The following is a 21,291-nucleotide window of genomic DNA, read 5'->3' as shown; positions in this document are numbered from 1 at the left end:
GCTCAGCAGCAGAAATAAATGAAGTGTAATTACATGACTGATTAAGGCTCATCTCTTCCCTGTCACTGAGCTAAACAGAGATATATAATGTCCAGTGGAGGCAGTGGCTCTCTGGGGAAGACTAAGTCGCAGTGGAGTCAGGTCAGAAGGTCAGAGACAGCAGATTAAGACAAGGGGATTACTGTATTTAACATTACGAAACTTCATATCGTTCACACTCCACTGGCCAAATGACCCATCAGCCTGGCATGTGCTCATGTCTAATGGGCTTCTTATCATTTAAAGCACTGATACTGTAGATCTCAGCTTGAAGTGACTTTCTGTTTTAATTTATTCTGTTCGCACAGATCTGTATATCGAAGCTTAATATGAAATTGTGTGCCTTGATTTGTTTTATTGTTTGGTGAAAGCCAAGACTTTTAAATATAGCATCTTTACTTGGCACTTTAATGATTTTAGTAATCAAATTGAAAATAACTTTTAGATGTTCCTATAGTTTTTTATAATCTTGGCTTCAAATTGATTGTGTTGCATTTAATGTGGACTGAAAAGCAATTTGATCAACTTCAGCATGTGTCTAGCTCTTCTGTATAGACTAATTGTCAAATTTTTGATCTCAAGCACTGATAATGATTTTGCCATACAAATTATAAATAATTGCGAACTGTAACAATTGGATGATTTTACATTTACGCTCTTTCTCTTTAGAATTTATTATATAATCCTTTATTATATACATTTATATAGAATGTAAACTTAACTGAAAATGTGGTCAGTGAAAATGACAGTAAAAAGGTTTGTAGCATAAAGACAGCAGGTGAAGCCACAACACAGTGGAAAAGAGCCTTCAGCTGGTTATGCCTTTCAGTCTGTAAGGCTGGTCTCTCTGATTAGGACCCATGATAGAGCAGTTCTCTGTCTAAAATGCTGGAAGTGAAGCCTTTTCTCTTTTTTATGGCTCCTTTTCTGTCACTCTACCTCTCTGTAATTTATCTGCTTTGTTTTTCCTTTGCTTTTCTCTTTTTTTTTTGGTGACACACTTGAAATGTACCTTCTCTTTCTCTCTCTCTCTCTCTCTCTCTCTCTCTTTCTCTCTCTCCCTTTTTTTTCACTCTCGCTCTCTCTTGCTTGCACACTCACTGTCTCATCAGATTGAGGGTGAAATATGAGGGGGTGCAGCTGGAGGGGGCCACTATACCTTTAGAATTTTTTATATAATCCTTTATTATATACATTTATATAGAATGTAAACTTAACTGAAAATGTGGTCAGTGAAAATGACAGTGAAAAGGTTTGGAGCATAAAGACGGCAGGTGAAGCCACAACACAGTGGAAAAGAGCCTTCAGCTGGTTATGCCTTTCAGTCTGTAAGGCTGGTCTCTCTGATTAGGACCCATGATAGAGCAGTTCTCTGTCTAAAATGCTGGAAGTGAAGCCTTTTCTCTTTTTTATGGCTCCTTTTCTGTCACTCTACCTCTCTGTAATTTATCTGCTTTGTTTTTCCTTTGCTTTTCTCTTTTTTTTTTGGTGACACACTTGAAATGTACCTTCTCTTTCTCTCTCTCTCTCTCTCTCTCTCTCTCTTTCTCTCTCTCCCTTTTTTTTCACTCTCGCTCTCTCTTGCTTGCACACTCACTGTCTCATCAGATTGAGGGTGAAATATGAGGGGGTGCAGCTGGAGGGGGCCACTATACCTCGTAATTACATCTCTTTTTATGAGCAGTGCTAATGGCCCTCAGGGATAAGGAAACAATAATAAATTAATATGAATATGAAGTTCCGCTCAACACGAATGTGCAGTACTTAATTTCATCCCCTCTTCTGGTGGACAAAATGACAAAACACATCCTGCTGATTGATCACAGAACAGGGGGTATGTGCAAATGCCACTCTGTGGCTCCTATATCTTTGGGAATATTTATATCTTTGAATGATGAGATTTGGGAGCACCTATGCATTTCGTCTTTATATCTCACATTAAAATAAAGCGTATTTTGTTTATTTCCATGGAGGACAGTTGTACTAAACAGTAATTTAAGGAAGTCTATCACCCCAAAAACAAGTAAACATAAGCAGTGCTGAATTCCACATAACGTGAGAAGGGCATGAGGTCGAGGAGGAAATACTATTTCAAATGTAAGCTTGTAAATGTGTTAGGATTAAAAGTTGCTGTTTTGCTGTTATTTTATTTTTAAAGGACTTCTGGGGCTATAAAATTCTTTCTTCTTTTGCAGAGCTGTGTTTTCCCCCCCCTTTTCAGAAACACTGACTTTGAGTCAGTGAGTATGAAATATGTCACAGAGAGCCAACCGAGCCTGTCTTTGTTATAGCGGCTGTTTCGAGCGATGAGCTTTATTGAGCTGCATAAAAACAAGCTAAAAACTGATTACTTTTTATACTAGTGTTGAAGATAGACCACACAGGGGATTTGTTCACAGACTTGATAAATTGAGTTTTCAAAAACATTTTAGTCTGGATATGAATTTATGCTGGGGAGTGCACGGGCAGCGTCACCTGTTTTACTTGGACATGTAGATATCCTGCTAAAAGAAATCATTTTTAATTTAATTAATTAATTAATTTATTTGTTAGTGGCAACTAATACATAAAAAAATTACTAAATATCAGAATAATATTTATATAAAAAACTCAGCAGTTTACTATAAAAGCAATAAAGAAAGCTTATCTATGCATAATAATACTACCACAGTTCGACCATCATACGATATAGTGGTATATATAACTGGTTTAATGCATTTTTACGACAATATGTGAGTGTAATCAGTGTATTACGACCCCATGATTTCTTTCTTTCTGACCAGGCAGATTCAAAATTAGGGCCAGAATACACTGGCTGTCTTGCAAACTGAAAGGCTTGGATACTAAATAATTTTTTTCTTTGCTGTGTTTGTGTGAAGTGAATTATGTGTGTAATCGCTTTATGGTGGACTTTTAATTTCAATGTCCGGAATTAGAAAACTGGCCAAAAACAGGATAGTTTATAATGAGTCGCAAATATTGTGTTAAGTCAAAGATGTCATTGTTGAATGTTCATTAAAACTGATTTACATGCATAATTAACACAGGAAATAATAGTTTATTAAATATGCAAATGTCAAACACAAGAAAGAGTTAAAATGGTGGAGATAGTTGTGCTCTCATTGTGTGCAAAATCCTCATAGACTAATTATACATTTAAGGCCCGTTCAGACATTTTTAACCAAGCAAGCTGTCATACTGTTGTCATACCAGTGGATAAACTAATTTTTTTCAAAATAATGGTTTGCTTTGAAATACATGCACAAATTGTATATATTTTTTATATCCGTAGGATTGTTTTCAGAGTTGTGTGACATTATTTAATTGTTATTACCATGCATGGTCACTACGAAGCGTTTTTTTCCTTTACTTTCACCTGAGGACAATATTTTTTCCTCACTTAAATAACAACAGTACTAAAGATGAGACAGTAAGCATCATGTTAATGTCTGGTCTGTAAGGCTAACAGCCATTGACAGAAAGCACTGTATTTGCTTAAGTGCCAAAGATGCTGCAGCCAGGCCCTCCAGGTCTGTTGATTTTGTGTCATGTTTTTTCAATGGACACAGGGTCAATTGGTTGGAAATTAACATGTAAATATTGAAATTTTATTAGAGCAGGAATCACTAGCTACTTGTGCTTTTCAGCAAGGTTCAGCAGAAGTGAAAAGGCCTGAGCACTGTTTGACCTGAAGAGTCGGAAAGTCACTTCATTACTTGATTAAATTGAGTGGAAAAAGACGCGAGGAAAAACACAAGATCCTATTTGGAGTGATAATTCAGTGCTGTGGAAGGAACGAGAGTAGGAAAGACAGGGATGTGTGTGTGTGTGTGTATATATATATATATATATATATATATATATATATAGAGAGAGAGAGAGAGAGAGAGAGAGAGAGAAAGAGAGTCTGGGTGGGCAGCATGCACCGTTCCGCATTTCACCATCTCACAACAAACCGTAACAGACGATTAAACGCCAGGCCTTTCAGTGTGTGTAATTGCTGGCAGCCGAGTCTGATGGGCGTGTAGAGTTGGAGGATGTGTGCAGCTCAGGATGTTTTCTTGTGTTTTTGTGCATGTCGAACAATGCACACCCTTGCTCATCCTGTCTAGTTCAAGGAGAGAAACATGGCTCATTGATAAGCTGTGTTTGTGATTGTCATGCAAGGTTCATGTACTGATGTATCTGCTTTGCATATGCATTAGACATGTAACACAATACCATTATCTCTATCTCTATCTGTTTATTGCTCTGTGTATTTAGAATTGTATTTAATACCCAAAGTGGGTGTAGCCAGCCTATAGTGGAAGGTTATTTTTTGTTTATATATATATATATATATATATATATATACTTACCATTGTCTGTTTACTTCAAATAATGTATTTGCATGTGATTATATTCCCTTGTGCTTATACACTGCACGTAAAAAGATGTTTTATATTATAGCAAAGCAGACAATAAATGATGCCTAGCAACTGTTTAGACATATTAAGTGTTTAATCGTTAGTCTTCGGTTAGTTGGGCGGATTTATGCATAAGTTTGTTGCCAGGCTTCCTCTCTGTCTTTTCTCTTTTCTCTTTGCCACCTCTACTTTGGCCGTATTGATTCCCTTTCACATTGTGAGGGTCCCTGCAGCGCTGATCGCAATCTGTTAATTAATGTATCCTCCAGCACGCACAGTCAGTGTTCGCCCCTCTGATAAGGGAAATTAAACACTCAGGTACCCCCTTTTTTCCCTTTGCCTCTTCTTCTCTCCTCCATTATGTCTCTCACTCACCCTGCCACCGCTCCAAAGTGTCACACGGCAAGCAGATAAACATCACCCTCTTCAACTCTTCCTCAATCAAATCATTTATATGAAAGGCGGAAAACATTGGAGGAAGGCATGCCGTGTGACCCAGTCAATACTGTGATCTATCACCTTCCTAATCACGTGGGAGCAGACAGGACTGCAATAGTAAACTTGTAAAAGCAATCATTTTAATCATCAGATGCTGCAACCAGCACTAATATAGTGTCAAGATGGAGATGCCTGGCAGGCACTGAGAGAGAGGGACAGAAAAGAAGGGAGGGGGTTTCAGTGCTGGCAAAAGGGGGAAGGAGGAAGAGTTTATCGACAGGTGAGGGCAGAGAAAAAAGGGGTGAGATGGTTATCAGTGCATCCCCATGACACACTGTTTCTTTAACCACTTTAAAATCAGTTAACTTGCCAGGGCTTAGTGATTTGCCTCACTCAGGCATTGTTTTCATTTTTTAACCTCACATTTCATTGCAGCTCTCAGACTCTTTATAAAAATTTCCAGAATGATTCTTTTTCTTCTGAAACGATTAAATATTTGGCAATACCGCTGAATAGATTTTAAAAGTATCAGTAAAGTTAAAGGTTTTTTCATATGTAAGACTTTCTTGTTAACAGTGTTGCCAAACTCTGGAGCAGACGTGGCAAAATAAACACCGTCTCTCTCTTCTGTGCCTTAGGTTTTTCCAGCTTGTCTCTGGGAGATCAGATGAGTTTACTGCAGAGTGCTTGGATGGAAATTCTGATCCTGAGCATCGTCTTCCGCTCGCTGCCCTACGAGGACGAGCTGGTTTACGCCGAGGACTATGTGATGGACGAAGAGCACTCCCGGCTCACGGGCCTGCTAGACCTTTTTGTCTCCATTTTGCAGCTTGTCCGCAAGTACAAGAAACTGAAGGTGGAGAAGGAGGAGTTTGTCACGCTCAAGGCTATCGCTCTCGCCAACTCAGGTAAAGATGAGGCCACACTAAGGGCATAATATATACACACATAATATATAGGCCAGAAAATATGAGGATAGATTATAAGTTTTATATTGATGCAGTTTATCTACATTGGCTGTGGAAGTAATACTTCTATTAATTAATAACTTTTGCTTGCTGTCATGTTTCTGTGTGAGAAAAGAATGGTTAAATGGTTGCCTCAACTTTAAAACTACCTCAAGAGATCCCCTGTATTGAACAAAATAACCCAAGAATAGACTCCATCCTGAATGTTCTGTAATCTGCTCCATCTTAATGTGGCCTTCTGAATTGATACAGCCGAGATAAACATGAAGGACACACAGAAAGAGAAAGTGAGTGAGGGAGGAGGGAGCGCTGAGCTTTTAATTGAACGCCTTCCGTGTTGTGGCATTCCTCCATTTGTTCTCTCTCTATCTCCATAACAGTAGCCACAGGGCCCTGCAGCCACAGGAGATAAATTTAGCATTTCATTAGGAGCACAGGGCCTGTCAATAAAATGTGTTAAGTCGAATGGAATGAGTATCAGGGAGTGATGGGCCTCGTTTGTTCCGGGGAGAAGACGAGGCACCCGTATCGACAGCATGCTTTTCAGAAGGCACGGTCTGTCCCTCTCTGATCAATGTCTGGACAGAGCCCGCAAGCAAGCACTCTCTATTCCTCTATCTCCCTCCATCCCTCCCTCTCTCTCTCTCTCTCTCTCTCTCTCTCACTCTCTCACTATGCCTCTCTTTTTGTTTGCTTGAAAAATAAAAAATGCTGAGGGTGGGTTTTGCTTTACTTTCGGATGACAGACCTTTTTGCGGAGAGGTGGAGCCGGGAGGATCAGGATGGGGGGAAGAGCAGAGCGTGCCGAGAGCTCAAACAAGGGCTCTGTGCAAAAGCTCTCATGGGAGTGCCTCTGTCTGACAGCTGTGAAAATTCATAGCGATTGATTTTGTAATTAGCAGTTTATCAATCGTATCGACGCGGCCTCTCTGATGGATTGCAAGGAAATTGTTTCTTCAAAGTTGTTTTTTTAATGCTCCCTATACACACTCTATCTCTTGGGCACAAATATACCAATGTTCCATCTTTTATTTCTATCTGTCCTGCTCCACACACTCACACCAAAACACATGTGGAAATGCATGTGAGAATAAACCCTATCACATTGTAAAGTATTTGTATCAAAGCAAATTGCACAAGAAAAGTGTGTGTAATGTGTTTAGTTCTCACAGGTGAAGTCACTGAAAGCCACTGCATGTCACTGTCATATAGCAACGTTAGCAAGAGTAACAGTGTTTAATCATTTTCTCATAACAGTTTTTTTTTTCATTTGCGTAATGCATCGACTTTCACGCTAATTTTTTATTCTCTTACTGACTGTCGTCACCTCATTCTCTTGTTTCAAAAACACTCTGCCATTCACCATTAAGTGTCTCAAATGGTCAGGGTGAGAAATATCTCAAGGTCTTGGGAACGCAGCTGTTCCACTCAATGAATTTTAGAATTCTGAAATCTGTTTTCCTTTTTATTGTCCCACATGGTGAAATATTCACCAAGGTGAGATCAGCCAGGCAGCCAGTCACATCCTTCATCTGAGGTGTCAGACACCCCTTAACAACTGCTGTCTCAGTGTCCCTCTGTGTGTCTCACTACTAGTGCATGTGTGTGAGTGTGATAAAGAGATGGGTTGAGCCCTATGATACCACCCTTGTGCATTTAGCTACATAGATTAATTAATTCATTTCTAGAATAACAATATTTGACAAAGCAGTTATATATTAGTCAGAGACCCGTTTCCTGAAAAGAAAAGTTCTAATCAGTCAATACGTGTTTCAGTTTCTTATTTTACAATGTTCATTGTGCTGTGGTATTCAGAAACACAGGTCAGATCTATTATACATATTCTTATGTATCTTTAAACAGTATGTCCATTGCAATATTTTCTGTGCCCCCCATATTTATTTGTAAATAATAAATAATATAAAAAATATTTGAGACTAAATGTTTACATAAGACACAACAGGAAATATACACAAAAAGTAATCATAAAGTGTACATTTTGTTTTGTTTTTTTTATTTCATGAGAAGGCCATAATTATTTAAATATATTTGCAGAGGCGAATCATTTTTATATTTTTTATTATTTGAACCATCACATCTATTGTAGAAAAAATACTGAAGTCACATGCCCTGAAAAATAAAGGTTGTAAAAAATTGGGTTAAATTTTGATTTAAGAAATTTTGTCACTTAAACATGACCTACTTTGGTTTTATTCATTAAATGTGCCATCTTGTGTTTGTTGAGAAAATATATTGCTGTTGTACATAAAACATAGCGTTAACGAGCATGTATTGTGTGTGTGTTTTCCATCATTAGACTCCATGCACATAGAGGACGTGGAGGCGGTTCAGAAGCTGCAGGACGCTCTCCATGAAGCGCTGCAGGACTATGAGAACAGCCAGCACACGGAGGACCCGCGGCGGGCAGGCAAGCTGCTCATGACCCTGCCCCTGCTGCGGCAGACCGCCACTAAGGCCGTGCAACACTTCTACAGCATCAAGGTGCAGGGCAAAGTGCCCATGCACAAACTCTTCCTGGAAATGCTGGAGGCCAAGGTGTGAACAGGCCGGGCTAGGACGGCCAGGACTTTAGAGACACACTAACTGAGGAGAGACAAGAGGAGAGACACACTGTTGATTGACAAGCAAGTTACAGACTCACCTCTCTCCGCTCTGTCTTTTCAAATCTCTGTCTCCCTCTATCTCTCTCACGGACATGAGAAGTTTTTAAAGAACAACCTTAAAAAATAAGCAAAATAAAAACTCCGTATAAATATAAATGATGAAGAGTTTAAAAATATATAACAAATCCTATGTACTTGTACAGTAATGATTTTTTTTTGTTGTTTGGTCTGTGATTATGTACGAAGAAAGAAATCTCTTTAAGTCGGAGTGTTCTCAATGAGGTGGTCAGGCTTTTTTTTTTTTTTTATTTAAAGTTTTTGAAAATCTAACTCTATACATGTCATGATTAAATCAGAACCAGTATGTAACATGTGGAGCATCGCATGTCAACTACATGTGATTGTTCAGCCCCAAGGACTTGTCCAGGACTTGTAAATATTCATTAAACGGCGATTAAATAATGACTGGCACATGTCGGGAAGGATGGCAGCCATGTGGTCTTGCTCTGCTCAAAGGGACGAGAAGACACGTAAATCATAAAATGTGAGCTTTTTCTCTTTAAATGTTCTTGAATATACCTCTTCAGAACAGTGAACGTGCAGCAAGGATTTTATCACACCATGTACAGAAAGTGACACAACTGGTAAACGTGTTGAAACGAACTAGTTGAGCCAGGTAGTCAGTCGTCTTACTGTGTAGTAACTCAGCAATAAAGGGAGCTGATGGTACGAATGTAATAGAACTGCTTCGCAATGCTGCTGCCATTAGAACACATTTCATATAACATTTCATACATCATGTGTTCAAGTGCGTGCATTTCAGCAATAAATCGCACCACTTGCCTGTTGCACTGTGCCCATTCGCTGATGGTCGTTAGCAATGCTGATGTTTCCTCCAGCCCAAATTTGGTCAGCGGTGTAAGCTGGTGCTAAATGTTAGCTGGCAGGCTGACAAACAGGCCTGATTTGGGCAGAGTGAAAGATGAGTGAGGGATTGGTAGGGGGGTAGGCTGTGGAGAGGGGAATGAGGTTCAGAGGAGGAGGTATTAAATGATTTATGCCAGGTGGCATAAGTCCAGGAGATTCCATGTTCAAACAATCAGAGGCCCGTACGTCAAAGGAACTATTCTGGGCGCGTTAAGCCATGGGTAAAGCCATCCCGCACAGAGAAAGAAAGGTGCCCAGCATCTGCTCGGCCTGTTTTAGAAGTGACCAGGACTTTTTATAGTCGCGGCACTTTTATAGCAATGTATCCGAATGAAGGTGAACAGCAGGTGCAGGTTTTTCACACCAGCGATATTTTTAGGCCTGCAAAGGTGGCAGAAGCTTGAAGAATAGTGTGTGCACACACTGAGGGCTCCTGACCCCATGTTGTCACAACAGCACTGACGCATTGATTACTAAAAGGGCTTCGGAGCATAAACAGCTAATTATCCTCCGTATCCTCCCCCTCCGAAGGTTTCCAACTATGCGAGTGGCCATGAAGGATGACTAAAAACCACCGGCATCACTCTACTCTACTCTTGACTGAGAGCAACATCGGAGCAACTGTGTAAATTGCGCGCGATAGAGAGCCGCCATGTTGTTTTGTTTGACCTTTGTGGTGCATGATTGGAAATGTAGTTCAGTACTGTAGATTTCTGTCACCCCCCTTTTTCCTCCATTTGAGAGAGTCGGTTCGGGAAGGGATGGCTTATACTACTGATGTCATTTTATGTGATGTTATAAATTGTGGCACTGTCACAATTTGATACTGTGATCAAAGGAACTGACATAGTGAAGGGTGACGGTGACCAGCTCACTCACTATATCATTGGCCAAGGAGAATTCTGCTGTACACTCATTGGCTACTTAATGGAGAATAGGCATGCACCTGTTCAATAAAACTGTTTAAACTTGAAGTAGCCACAGTCCTTTGTGTGGAAGCGGCTCAGCCAAACAAGCAAGGACAATATAATACAGGGCATTTTTTTTTTTTTTTTCATTTTATTGTTCAGATGATGTGGGTGAGAACAAGGACCAATTCTGACTACAATCATGCTGTTACTATTCCTAAATAGTTCAGTACTGTAGGTTTTTATCCATACTGTGTTTGTGACTCCAGCATGGAGTTTAAGGTTTCTCTGTGTTCAAAGCTTCCAGCTTATTCAATAAACACTCTTTGTGGTCTATCTGTATGTACCCTACTTACTTGAATAGCGTATACCATCCACTTAACCACCTCACAAATCAAGTCTTTTTAAACAGTCATGTTACGTTATATAAAAATATATATTATGAAAGCCCAGTGTGAGCTTCATGTATACAGTACTTTCATTATAACCTTTAATTACTCCTTAACATTTAATAAATATCACATTTTTATATGAATCATTCTAATGTTAATGTTAACAGTCGAAGAAAAAAAAATCCCACTTGTCTAAGCCCTTTAAGCATGCTCCAGTCAGAATTGGTCCACTGTGTTTAAAATGACAAAAAATGGAAAAGGGATTTTCTTTTCTCCTAAAATATATTTATTGTGTGTATTATATCACTTTGGTCACACTGTACAATAATATCTCTGATTGTTCATTCAAGAATTCATGTGTCACATTTCTTTAATTTTTTTCTTTTTTTTTTTGGATGTCAAAAATGAGAAAAAGGAACAAAGAAAAGATATACTCCCAAAGTACTGTGTCTGTTTCTCTCGTGTTGTTTCGAGCACACACCAGACACTGTACTTAGCACACCACAAGCTCAGTGATATGGAAAGGCCTGGCACAGTTCTCGAAGCATCAGTGGGCTCTCCAGGGATGACAGAACATGTCAGCGCGGTTACTATTCTCTAAAGCGTCTCGCTCTGGACAGCCTATAGATTTCTCGTCCAGAGATTCCAACTTTTTCTACTGAAACCTAACATTCCTGAAAATTCACATTCCATGCATGTACTGAGAGATCAAACAGAGCCTGAGTATTATGTGATGGCCTTAAGCTTGTCCTTTCAGGTTAGATGCAGAGGGGGGGGGGAAAGAGTGTGAGTTTCCACAGATTCAAAGCAGCATTTATAAAAAATAAATAAATAAATAAATAATCATGAAAATGTAAACGATGCATACAATTTAAAATCTGAAATCTTCAGCCAACATTGCAGAGAATTATTTAAAAATAACATTTTTATCCTATCTACACACACGCTTACTGTACACACACACACACACACACACACACACTTACTGTAAAAGGCAGCATGTAAAATCTATTGCAAACTGCTTCTGGGGATTTTAGAGAGAAAAATATTACTATAAAGAAAAGAAAAAAAAAAACAGTGAATCCTGTATAAAGCTTTAACTGGAATTAGATCATAAAGAATTCATTTCCTTTTTTTAAACATAAAAATGTTTTAGTCTGTGACCTGTTTATTGGAAATAAAGTTATCTGGTAAAACATTTACATTAAAGTTAACTAATCTGCAGTTGTCTCCTAAAATCGACACCAGTATCGTTAATCTCTACTCTTTAAAGCTGTTAATATGCCTAATGAATAGCAATTTTATTTGTATAGTCTTTTCAATAGTAGACATTGTCACAAATCAGATGTACAGATGCAGATTTAAATACAAATTAAGCAATTCAGAGGTGGCAATGTTAATAAATAACCAAATAAATAAATAAATAAATAATCACAGAATAAAAGCACAGAATAAAAAATAAATAAATAAATAAATAATCACAGAATAAAAGCACAGATTAAAAAATCGTTTTCATTTCTGCAGAAGTTCTAATAAAAAAAAAAAAACACTGTCATGCCTTTAGTTATTTTGTGAGATTTTGATAATCAGTGTAGAATCACAACTAATAATCAAGCATATTTCACTAGTGTTATAACGTGTATATTTGTGTGTGTGTGTGTGTGTGTGTGTGTATGTGTGTGTGTGTGCGTGTGTGTGTGTGTGTGTGTGTGTGAGCGAGCCATTCACAATGTTAGGGCTTCCCTCTGTCCCACTCATAGTTTACCATTCATCAGGATGCAGTCCCCATCAGTATGTGTTCAAGGCCTTTATACTTCCTAACTGAGCTCCATTATTCTCAGTGTTGATGATGGCTGGAGAAAGAATTGCATGTCAGTGTGAGTGATTGGGTTTGAACTGAGCTGCAGTATACACTTTGCATAAAGCAATGGCTCAAATTACACTTAGGATTGAAAACGGAGCGTGCGAGCGTCCCCCGAGAGCTTGTGGCACAGAAATAAAATATAAGCCTCGCTCCCTCATCAGTCTCCCGTGTTTCTCCTTCTCGTCTCGGCATCCCTGCCACGTTTCTATTCTCTTAAATGTTTTCTTTTTTGTAACTCATTCTCAGCAATATTCTTTTGTTATGTTTTGCATAGCGACGTACTGTACATGTGTGTATGTCTTTATGAGGTGACAAATGTTTTTTAAACCTGCTGTTCTGGCCATTCACCAGGAAAATACAGTAAAACTACTTTAGTAGTAGAGGTGTGAAATTATGCGACACATGCATATCGTCCACAAACTGTAATTCTGACAGTGGGAAGACATGCGGCAGACTTAAAATTATCTCTTGAATACAGTACAAATATGTGACGCAGCATGTTGAATATGTGACTTTGGCAATACTTATAAATAGTATGATGTATATATGATGATGTAATTTAGATACAACCAGGTTTATGCAGCAGGTAGCTCGCCACCTCACAGCTCTGATCAGGATAGTGTTTGTGTGTTCCTCCCACTTCACAAAAACATGCAGGTAAGTAGATTGACTGCTCTATGCTCTAGTTACCATTAGGTGTGTATTTATGTGTTGCTTAACCCAGTGTTCCAAGCATAGGCCCTGAATACAAGAAAAGTGGTTACTGAATATATGTGAGCTGTATGTCAATATAAATGTATATTAATTAAAAAGAAGAGCTTTACTCTTTGTTCCTTGGTTCCGCTTGATTCCCGTCTCTATGTGCATGGAGTTTGCATGTTCTCCCCATGCTTGGAGTTTGCATGCCCATACCCCTTCCAGGGTGTACCACAGTGGTTAGCACTATGGCCTCGGACCTCCAGGGTCGAGGGTTTGATTCCTGCCTAGGGTCTGTGAATGTGGTGTTTGCATAATAGGAAAGCGAATAGGCTGAGTGGTGATTCCAAATTCCCTGTAGTGTATGAGTGAGTGTACATGTGCTTGTGTGCCCTACAGTATAATGGCCTGGCACACATCCAGGGTGTACCCTGCTTCATGCCCCGAGTTCACTGAGAAAGGCACCTGTGACCCTGGACAGGATAAGGAATGGAGAATGAGTGAAAATGAGAGAGGGTTACTCATGGTAAAAAGAAAATAAATAAACAAATAAATAAGTATTTATCCATCTAGGAACCTCTGTTGCCCAACTAGTGACCGTGGAGGCCAAATTCAAATTTCAATTTTATTTGTCACATACACAGTCATACATAGTACGATATCCAATGAAATGCTTAGATAACTGCCCGTGACCTTAAAATAAAAGACTATGAATAGGAAATAAATATGAAAGGAAAATAAAAGGTAAATTTAACTAAGAAAGAATGAAATAAAATAAAATATAAAATAAAATAACTGTACAATACAAAATATACAATATAAGAAAAATATAGAAAAATAAGCTGTACAATAATAGAATATAGAATGTATGGAATTTCTGTGTGGGAAAAAAGGGGATATAAATGGAAATGTCCAGGGAAGTGATTATTTATTCCTATTTTGTATGACTGTGGTAGGACCTCCAGTCAACATTCACACACACACTACAGGCAATTTGGGAACACCAGTTAGCCTAATCCGCATGTCTCTGGACTGTGGGAGGAAACCGGAAAACCTGAAGGAAACCCACTAAGCACGAGTAGAACATGCAAACTCCTAACGTGGTAATCGAACCCAGGACCTGGACATGTGCTTATACAGTATTATATTATATTATATTATATTATATTATATTATATTATATTATATTATATTATATTATATTATATTATATTATAGCATAGCATAGCATAGCATATCATATTATAACCTCAAAACTGTATAAAAAATACAATTCTGTGGAAAGCTTTTTTAAACAAAATTCCTATTTAGTATATTTTTTTTTACTTATTAAAATGCATTTTAAGAGAATTTAAGCCTAAAAATGTGAAGAAATATGATGAGACACATATGCATATAAAAAATTATATTGTGTAATTAAGGATGGCATATTCAACAAAATGCAATAAATGAAATAAAACATGTAGAACATATAACAGACCACATTCTCAATCCTCACCTCACCTGTTTTCATAAGGCACATAAAAAGCACTTTTAAATAAGTATGCCTTACATTGCCTTACATTATGATTTCCCTATCATTAATACATACTGTAAGTGTGTATTAATAAGTGTATACAATAAGTTTTGTAATGTACTGTATTAAGCAGATAGAAGATGTGGCCAGATAAAGGGGAGCAGAAGCACAAACACACTGCTGGAGCAGAAACAGTGTGAGGAGCACTCAGAGCTCGATGCTCAGAATGGACCTGACCTTTTCTGCACGTCAGCCAAAGGTTAGTAATATCCACTGGCCGTAAAGGTAATCCACATGTTTGCCGTTATGCTGGAGATCCTCCTAACTGCAGCATGCGGGAATCTAGAGATAATCTCATGAGAGGCTGCATGGCATTCTCGTGTGCTTACAAACCTTCGTTCTTGTACTGTCTCTTTCCTGCTCTTTCACTTAATGGGTTTGTCAATTTTGGATAATATACAGTACAATACCTATTATACATCTTCAGTTATCTCAGTATGATCAACAACTAGATAATAAAGTATTACTGCAGAGATGACAAAAGTACATACGTGCATACAGAAGAACGACAAATTAGAAACTAATTCCAGTCTGTCTTAGTGAGGTGATGAGACACTACACACTCCCAGAGCAGCTTCAATGCACCTTGGAAGTCTCTGGATCTGCAATGGGGATGTGAGCACCATTCCTCCCAAAGTGATGTTTCGATGATATTAGTAGAGAGCACTGTCTAACATCTCTCTCCAAACTCTCTCATACTGTACAGTAGGTGTTCACTTGGGCTGTGATCATCTGACTTTAAAGGTCATGACTTGGATTCATTAGGTACACCTGGCTAGAACTGTGTTGGATCCCGTTTTGCCTTCAGGACTGCCTCAATTCTTCATGGCATAGATTCAACAAAGTGCTGAAAAACATCCATAAATGCCAGGCATGGATATGCCATGATACCAATTTCCTGTTCAACCACATCCCACCAGTGGCGGCACGGTGGTGTAGTGGTTAGCACTGTCGTCTTGCACCTCCAGGGTCCGGATTTGATTCCCGGCCAGGTTTGAATCCTGTCTCTGTGTACATGGAGTTTCCGAATTGCCTGTAGTGTGTGAGTGTGTGCATGGGTGTCCTGTGATGGATTGGCACACTGTTCAGGGTGTACCCTGCCTTGTGCCCTAAGTCTTCTGGGACGGGATCCAGGCCCCCCATGACCCTAAATACACTATAAAGCAGTGTAGACGATAGACGAAGACCAGTACACCACCACCACCACCAGCCTGAACCATTGACACAAGGCAGGGTGGATCCATGCTTTCAGGTTTCATCTTGTTGATGCCAAATTCTGACCGTACCATTTGAACATCACAACAGAAATCAAGACCCCTCACACCATCTTTCTCCAATTTTGGTGAGTCCAATTTTTCTCCAAACATGCTGTTATACTCCTCAGCCGTCTGCATCAACTGGGCATTTCCGTCAGTCAGAATAACGTTGTCTCTAAATGTATGCATCATGTTTCCTAGCTGTACTGATCAACTGACTAATAGACGATACAGCGTATCTACCACCGGAGCATGCATTATAAATACAGTCTCTTAAACGCTGCTTTCTTCAGCCATCAGAAGGTGAACGTGCACAGAATGTCTGTGCATCTTGTCATTGTAAATCTGACCTTAGTTAAGGGTGAAAAGCTGAAAACACTAAGGCGCACTCTGTCTTTTCCAGGAGAGATCAAAAATCATAAATACTGGCCTGCTTACTTGTCTTAAGCTCATGGACATACTTTATGCCGTATAATGCATATGACCAGCCATAATTCACGCATTTATATTCATAAATGTGATTTTGTATTTAAAATACGACCTATAAAGCTTGATATATGGAAATTGACAGATCATATGTGATTCCTGGATTAAATGTCTTATAGATCACATGGTTTATGTCGCTTCTCCCCCCGCTCTCACTCGCCTTGCCTGAGAACGGAACCTTGACCATGCAGGTAATTTACAGTGTTATGGGATGAGTGCAAAACATGCTGTAAATAAATAAGAGTCAAATCCATTTTATTTTAGGACGTGGGGGAGGTTAGATAGCCCAACCACCCCCCCACCCCCCTCATCTTACCCACACACCCCACACAACACCACCACCACCACTTCCTCACACTGATGTCCTGCAAATGGTGATGTTCCGTCACAGTTCATGTCAGCATATCATTGAGAAAGGGAAGGGCCCACAAATGGGCCAGAGAGCTGAAGTGTGCGGTCCATTTGCTAATTTCAATATGATCGCTGTCTGCACGGGAATGGCCTTGGGCGCACCGCTTCTGTCTCCTCACTGTCCGCTACGACCTTGTTTCTGAGAGTGAGACTTTCATAAATAGGCTGCACTATGCTGCGCGCATATCCACTACACCCAAATCCCATTCTCTGTCTATAAAGCATGGAGCGATGCATTCTGGGTCAGTCTGGGAGGTCATTCCTAGAGTCAATATGGATGCTGGAAGGAAAGGTGCATAAACATACACCCATGAATACATTATTTCGTCTAACTAAACATTATTGACCAAATATAAGCATGCATATATTATATAAAACAAATATATATACATTAAGACTAAGTCTATAATGCTTTTCCTGAGACTGAGAACATACCCGCCCTCAACTGTGGCCTCACAGTAAAACTTACCTTGACATCTGAAGGCTCTTTGTGCTTTATAAAGGGAGAATGCAGTCGAAAGTGTCTTTTACAATGTCAGTCTGCCACGGCACAATCCAGAGATACAGAGAATACCTCTGTCTGTCCCTCACGCTGATCAATACCAGGCTCCTGCAGCTGCTGTGCCTGCCTAATGGCTTTGTGTAGTTAAAGCTCACATATCGGCAGGCATTTTGGGGCTCTTTTATGGGGAATTAGCATTGTCACCTCTCAGCTAATTGAGAATGGTAGGAGCATAGATTATTTCAGAAAATATCAATTAGACAAACAAAGAGAATGCAAAGGTGATTTTTTTGCTTTTCTCAAAGTCACTGCAGTTTTATGTCAGAGTGTCACTTTACCATACATGTGCCTGAATGCAGTGTAAAAGACAATGCGATACTGAAACTAGATCATTGCATTCGCTTGCCCGTTAGATTAGATATAAATAATTTATATACAGTATAAATCTTTATAATGGACGTATTCCTGGTGTATTGCAGGAAAAAAAAATAATCGTTTATATTATCATTACCTAATCTGTTTATGTTTACATATTTATTGGCTAAGTCAGCAGTACAGTTTCCTTTCGCCGACAACATCAGATTTCATATGAATGCTCTGAAACAGACCTTAAAGGCACTTATTAAACCCCATTTTGCACCACGTGCTCTTTGAGGCACTGGCACGGCTCAACTAGACCTGATGTCTCTCAAAGATATTAAGATGAACAGCAGTGGCAGTCCTGGTCCTGTGGTGGAATGAATTACAAAGGGGCGCTCAAGTTAAATCTGGACACAGCTACAGTATGAGAGTAAAAACAACGCTTATAGCTTTATCTAATCCCCTGCTACACTAATGCGCTTATCCCAGCGTCTCACTTGTGTTTGGATACCATCAAGGAAGAAAGGTTTCCCAGGGCGCCGGAGCCATGATCATGTCTAAAACTCTGGCCTCCCAGGAACTCCCTAAACGGCCCAAACATGTGGAAAATGGCTGGGAGTGAGGTCAGGACTGTACAGGGGTAATAAAAGCGATCGTCATACATGGACATGCAGCCTTCTTTAAAACGTCTGCACCATTCAAATGTTTTACTGTGGGCGAGAGTCTCATCGCTGTACTGTGTTCGAAGTCATCTGTAAATGTCAATCAGTTTCATCACAAGTCCCGGGTTGACTTGAACACAGATTTTCCTTGCTGTACTCATTTGTTGATGTAATAACATTGTTTTATTATTATTATTATTGTAATAGTATTAATTTCTATAGACATTACAAATCACTTCAAGTCATTTTGCATAAGTACATCTGCTCCATGCTCAACTGTTTTTTTTTAATATAAATCTATACATCGCAACATTGTATTGATCACAGAGCGTTTTTTTTTGTTTTTTTTTTACACAACTCAGGGCCCATATTGTCCCATCTGTTTTTTGTAACTATGAATTCTGATTGAACCCCTCCACTTAAAGCCTTTAATGTCACTGCTGCCTTTGGGTGTGTGTTAACACCCAGTGTGAATTGGACATCTGTCCACAAGGAAAAACATGGTAAAAAAAAAAAAAAAAAAAGGCGAGAGAAAATGAATATAAAGGAGTGCTGTTCGGTCCTGTCCGCACTGTGTATTCTTAAAAATTTGATTTCCCTAGATAACCAAATTAAGTCATTCAGCTGCAGGGGATCATGGGCAATTGTAGTTCTCTCACTTGTGACAGTCTGGTGTGTTAAGTAAAGAATTAGAAGACAACTGTTTGGAGTGGAATGGGTATATGTGGCTTACATTTCTTCTCCCAGTTGCTTAAGGACAGGTAAGTTGAATCTTCAAGCTGGATTGTATGCAGGACAGATGGGTATAATGTATTCTAATGAGAAGAGCTCCATCTATGGACCACCTGTTGAACTGCACCAGTGTCTCTTCACTTTGTAGGCCTGTGTACATCCTGGCTAAAAAAAAAAAATTAAATAATTGGTCTATTTAAATAATGTTTTAATATCATTCATTTTCTCTCTTGTTTCCTTTTTTTTTTGGTTAGAATGTAACCACATATCATATTAAAGTGCTGAATTCGGCTTTTCTGGGGGACACACGAGTTCTTTTAATTTGTAATCTTATTTGTAAGTTTCAGCCATAATGTGAATATGTTTTGGAGGAATTGCATGTCACACGGGGGGGAGATAAAGGGAGATTCAGCACTTTTGATGATATGTGGTTACATTACGGCTCTCAAGGCTGGTCACGGAGTTAAAATGTCCCAGTAACATTTCCTTTTATTTATATCTGTAGACCTTGGTTGAGGTAAATGAGTTGAGACAAAGAGTGTACGAGAGTCTGGGTTACGAACAGTTTCTTGCGATGAGGAAAAAAGCGTTCCTTTTTTTTTTTTTTCAACTCCGGTTACTCAATGTCGAAAGGCAGCATGTCATTACCTTAAATCTTAACTATCTCACTATGACGGAGTGATCGACAGCCGTGTCTATCAGTGCTCTGATTAGAGAAAGGGTTTATTCAGTGTGGGTATAGTAAGAGAACATCTTTCCCTCAGCGCGGGAACATTAGCTCCTTTAGCAGGCCGAGTCGTGGCCTGTCGCTTCTGCAGTCTCATTTCCACCCTCCTGCTATAAATTTACTGCCTCCTTTAATATTCTGTCATACTTAAAGTTTTATAGCTTCATTTTTACGACCGTATCCTTATGTCCCAATGAACTTTTCTATGCAAATCGCTCATTCTCATCCTTCCCGCCTCCAGAGAAGTTGCAGCGTTTGTCTTCCGTTTCTGTTTTGTTTATGAGGAAGATGAAGACGTCGTGGACGAGCAGAGCTCCACTGTGCCTGCTTTGAGTCAAACAGACATGCAGGTTGTGTGAGACGCTGTTTTGTGTGTGTGTGTGTGTGTGTGTAGTAAATCACATTACCTCAAACGGTGGATTAATTGGTTTTACTCGACTGTCATGTCTAGAGCTTTAGTCTGTAGTTCAGTCTGATGGAGGCAGACAGCACGTTTATTCATACAGTAGTTCTAAATAAAATAGACTTTTATATGGTGTTGCATAAACTTTTATAAATCTGTTTTGACAGGCCAAGTCCTTAAAAAATATCAACGTGGCATCTTACTTAAAAAATTCTTCTTCTTTTTTTTAAGACAGTTATAAATGTAAAGTTTATTTCTCTTTTTGAAATGTTAAAGTTTTAAATGTTAAACTCCAACATTAATTAATTATCTAAAATAATGTTGGAAAAGTAAAAAACATTTTATTCCAAGTGATATTCACTAAATAATAATTATTCAAACTTTCTCCTAAATGGGACTCTGGACTTCTGAGTTTATGTAATTATATATTTTTTTTCTATTTACTACGCACATGTCCATTATTATCTCATTGATCGGTTAACTTTTCTCACTCTGGTTCACTTCCAGTTCATGAATTTCAAGGTTTGTGCTTAACATGCTGAACAATTTCACTTATGGGAACCTTAACCAGGCTTAGCTCATAAATTTTTTTCATCCCTCTAAGATTTTTATACATTTCATGCATGAAATCAAATTCAAATGTCTATTTGTCACATACGCAACCATACACGTTATGATATGCAGTAAAGTGCTTAAACGACTGTCTGTGACCTAAAAAGGGAAATAAGACATAAATCACATTTGGGGGTTGTAAAATTACAAAATAAACATGATGTAAACATATAAACACTACATTTTTCTTTCAAACTGTGCATGACTTGTGGCACTGCGCAAAACTGGAAATATTGCTAACCATTAACATGTGCTGTCCTACCTGAACTCTACTTTAAGTTAAAGTGCTCAGTGCAACTTTT

At 38.8% G+C, this 21,291-nt stretch overlaps 1 protein-coding gene across 1 annotated transcript in view; it reads left to right on the top strand.

Annotated features, from left to right (window-relative positions):
• The window catches only part of esrrb (estrogen-related receptor beta), a 49,022-nt gene extending 37,975 nt beyond the window's left edge, over window positions 1-11,047 (top strand). Inside the window, exons 7-8 of the mRNA XM_053509166.1 lie at window positions 5,522-5,791; window positions 8,169-11,047. Coding sequence (XP_053365141.1) covers window positions 5,522-5,791; window positions 8,169-8,413 — 515 coding nt within the window. The 3' untranslated portion in view covers window positions 8,414-11,047. The remainder of the gene's footprint in view (window positions 1-5,521; window positions 5,792-8,168) is intronic.
• Window positions 11,048-21,291: the final 10,244 nt, after the last annotated feature.

The sequence above is a fragment of the Clarias gariepinus genome, chromosome 13, assembly GCF_024256425.1.
Source record: "Clarias gariepinus isolate MV-2021 ecotype Netherlands chromosome 13, CGAR_prim_01v2, whole genome shotgun sequence".
Lineage (NCBI taxonomy): Eukaryota > Metazoa > Chordata > Actinopteri > Siluriformes > Clariidae > Clarias > Clarias gariepinus.
The sequence above is the reverse complement of the archived record's forward strand: the minus strand, read 5'-3'. Positions and strand labels throughout refer to the sequence as shown.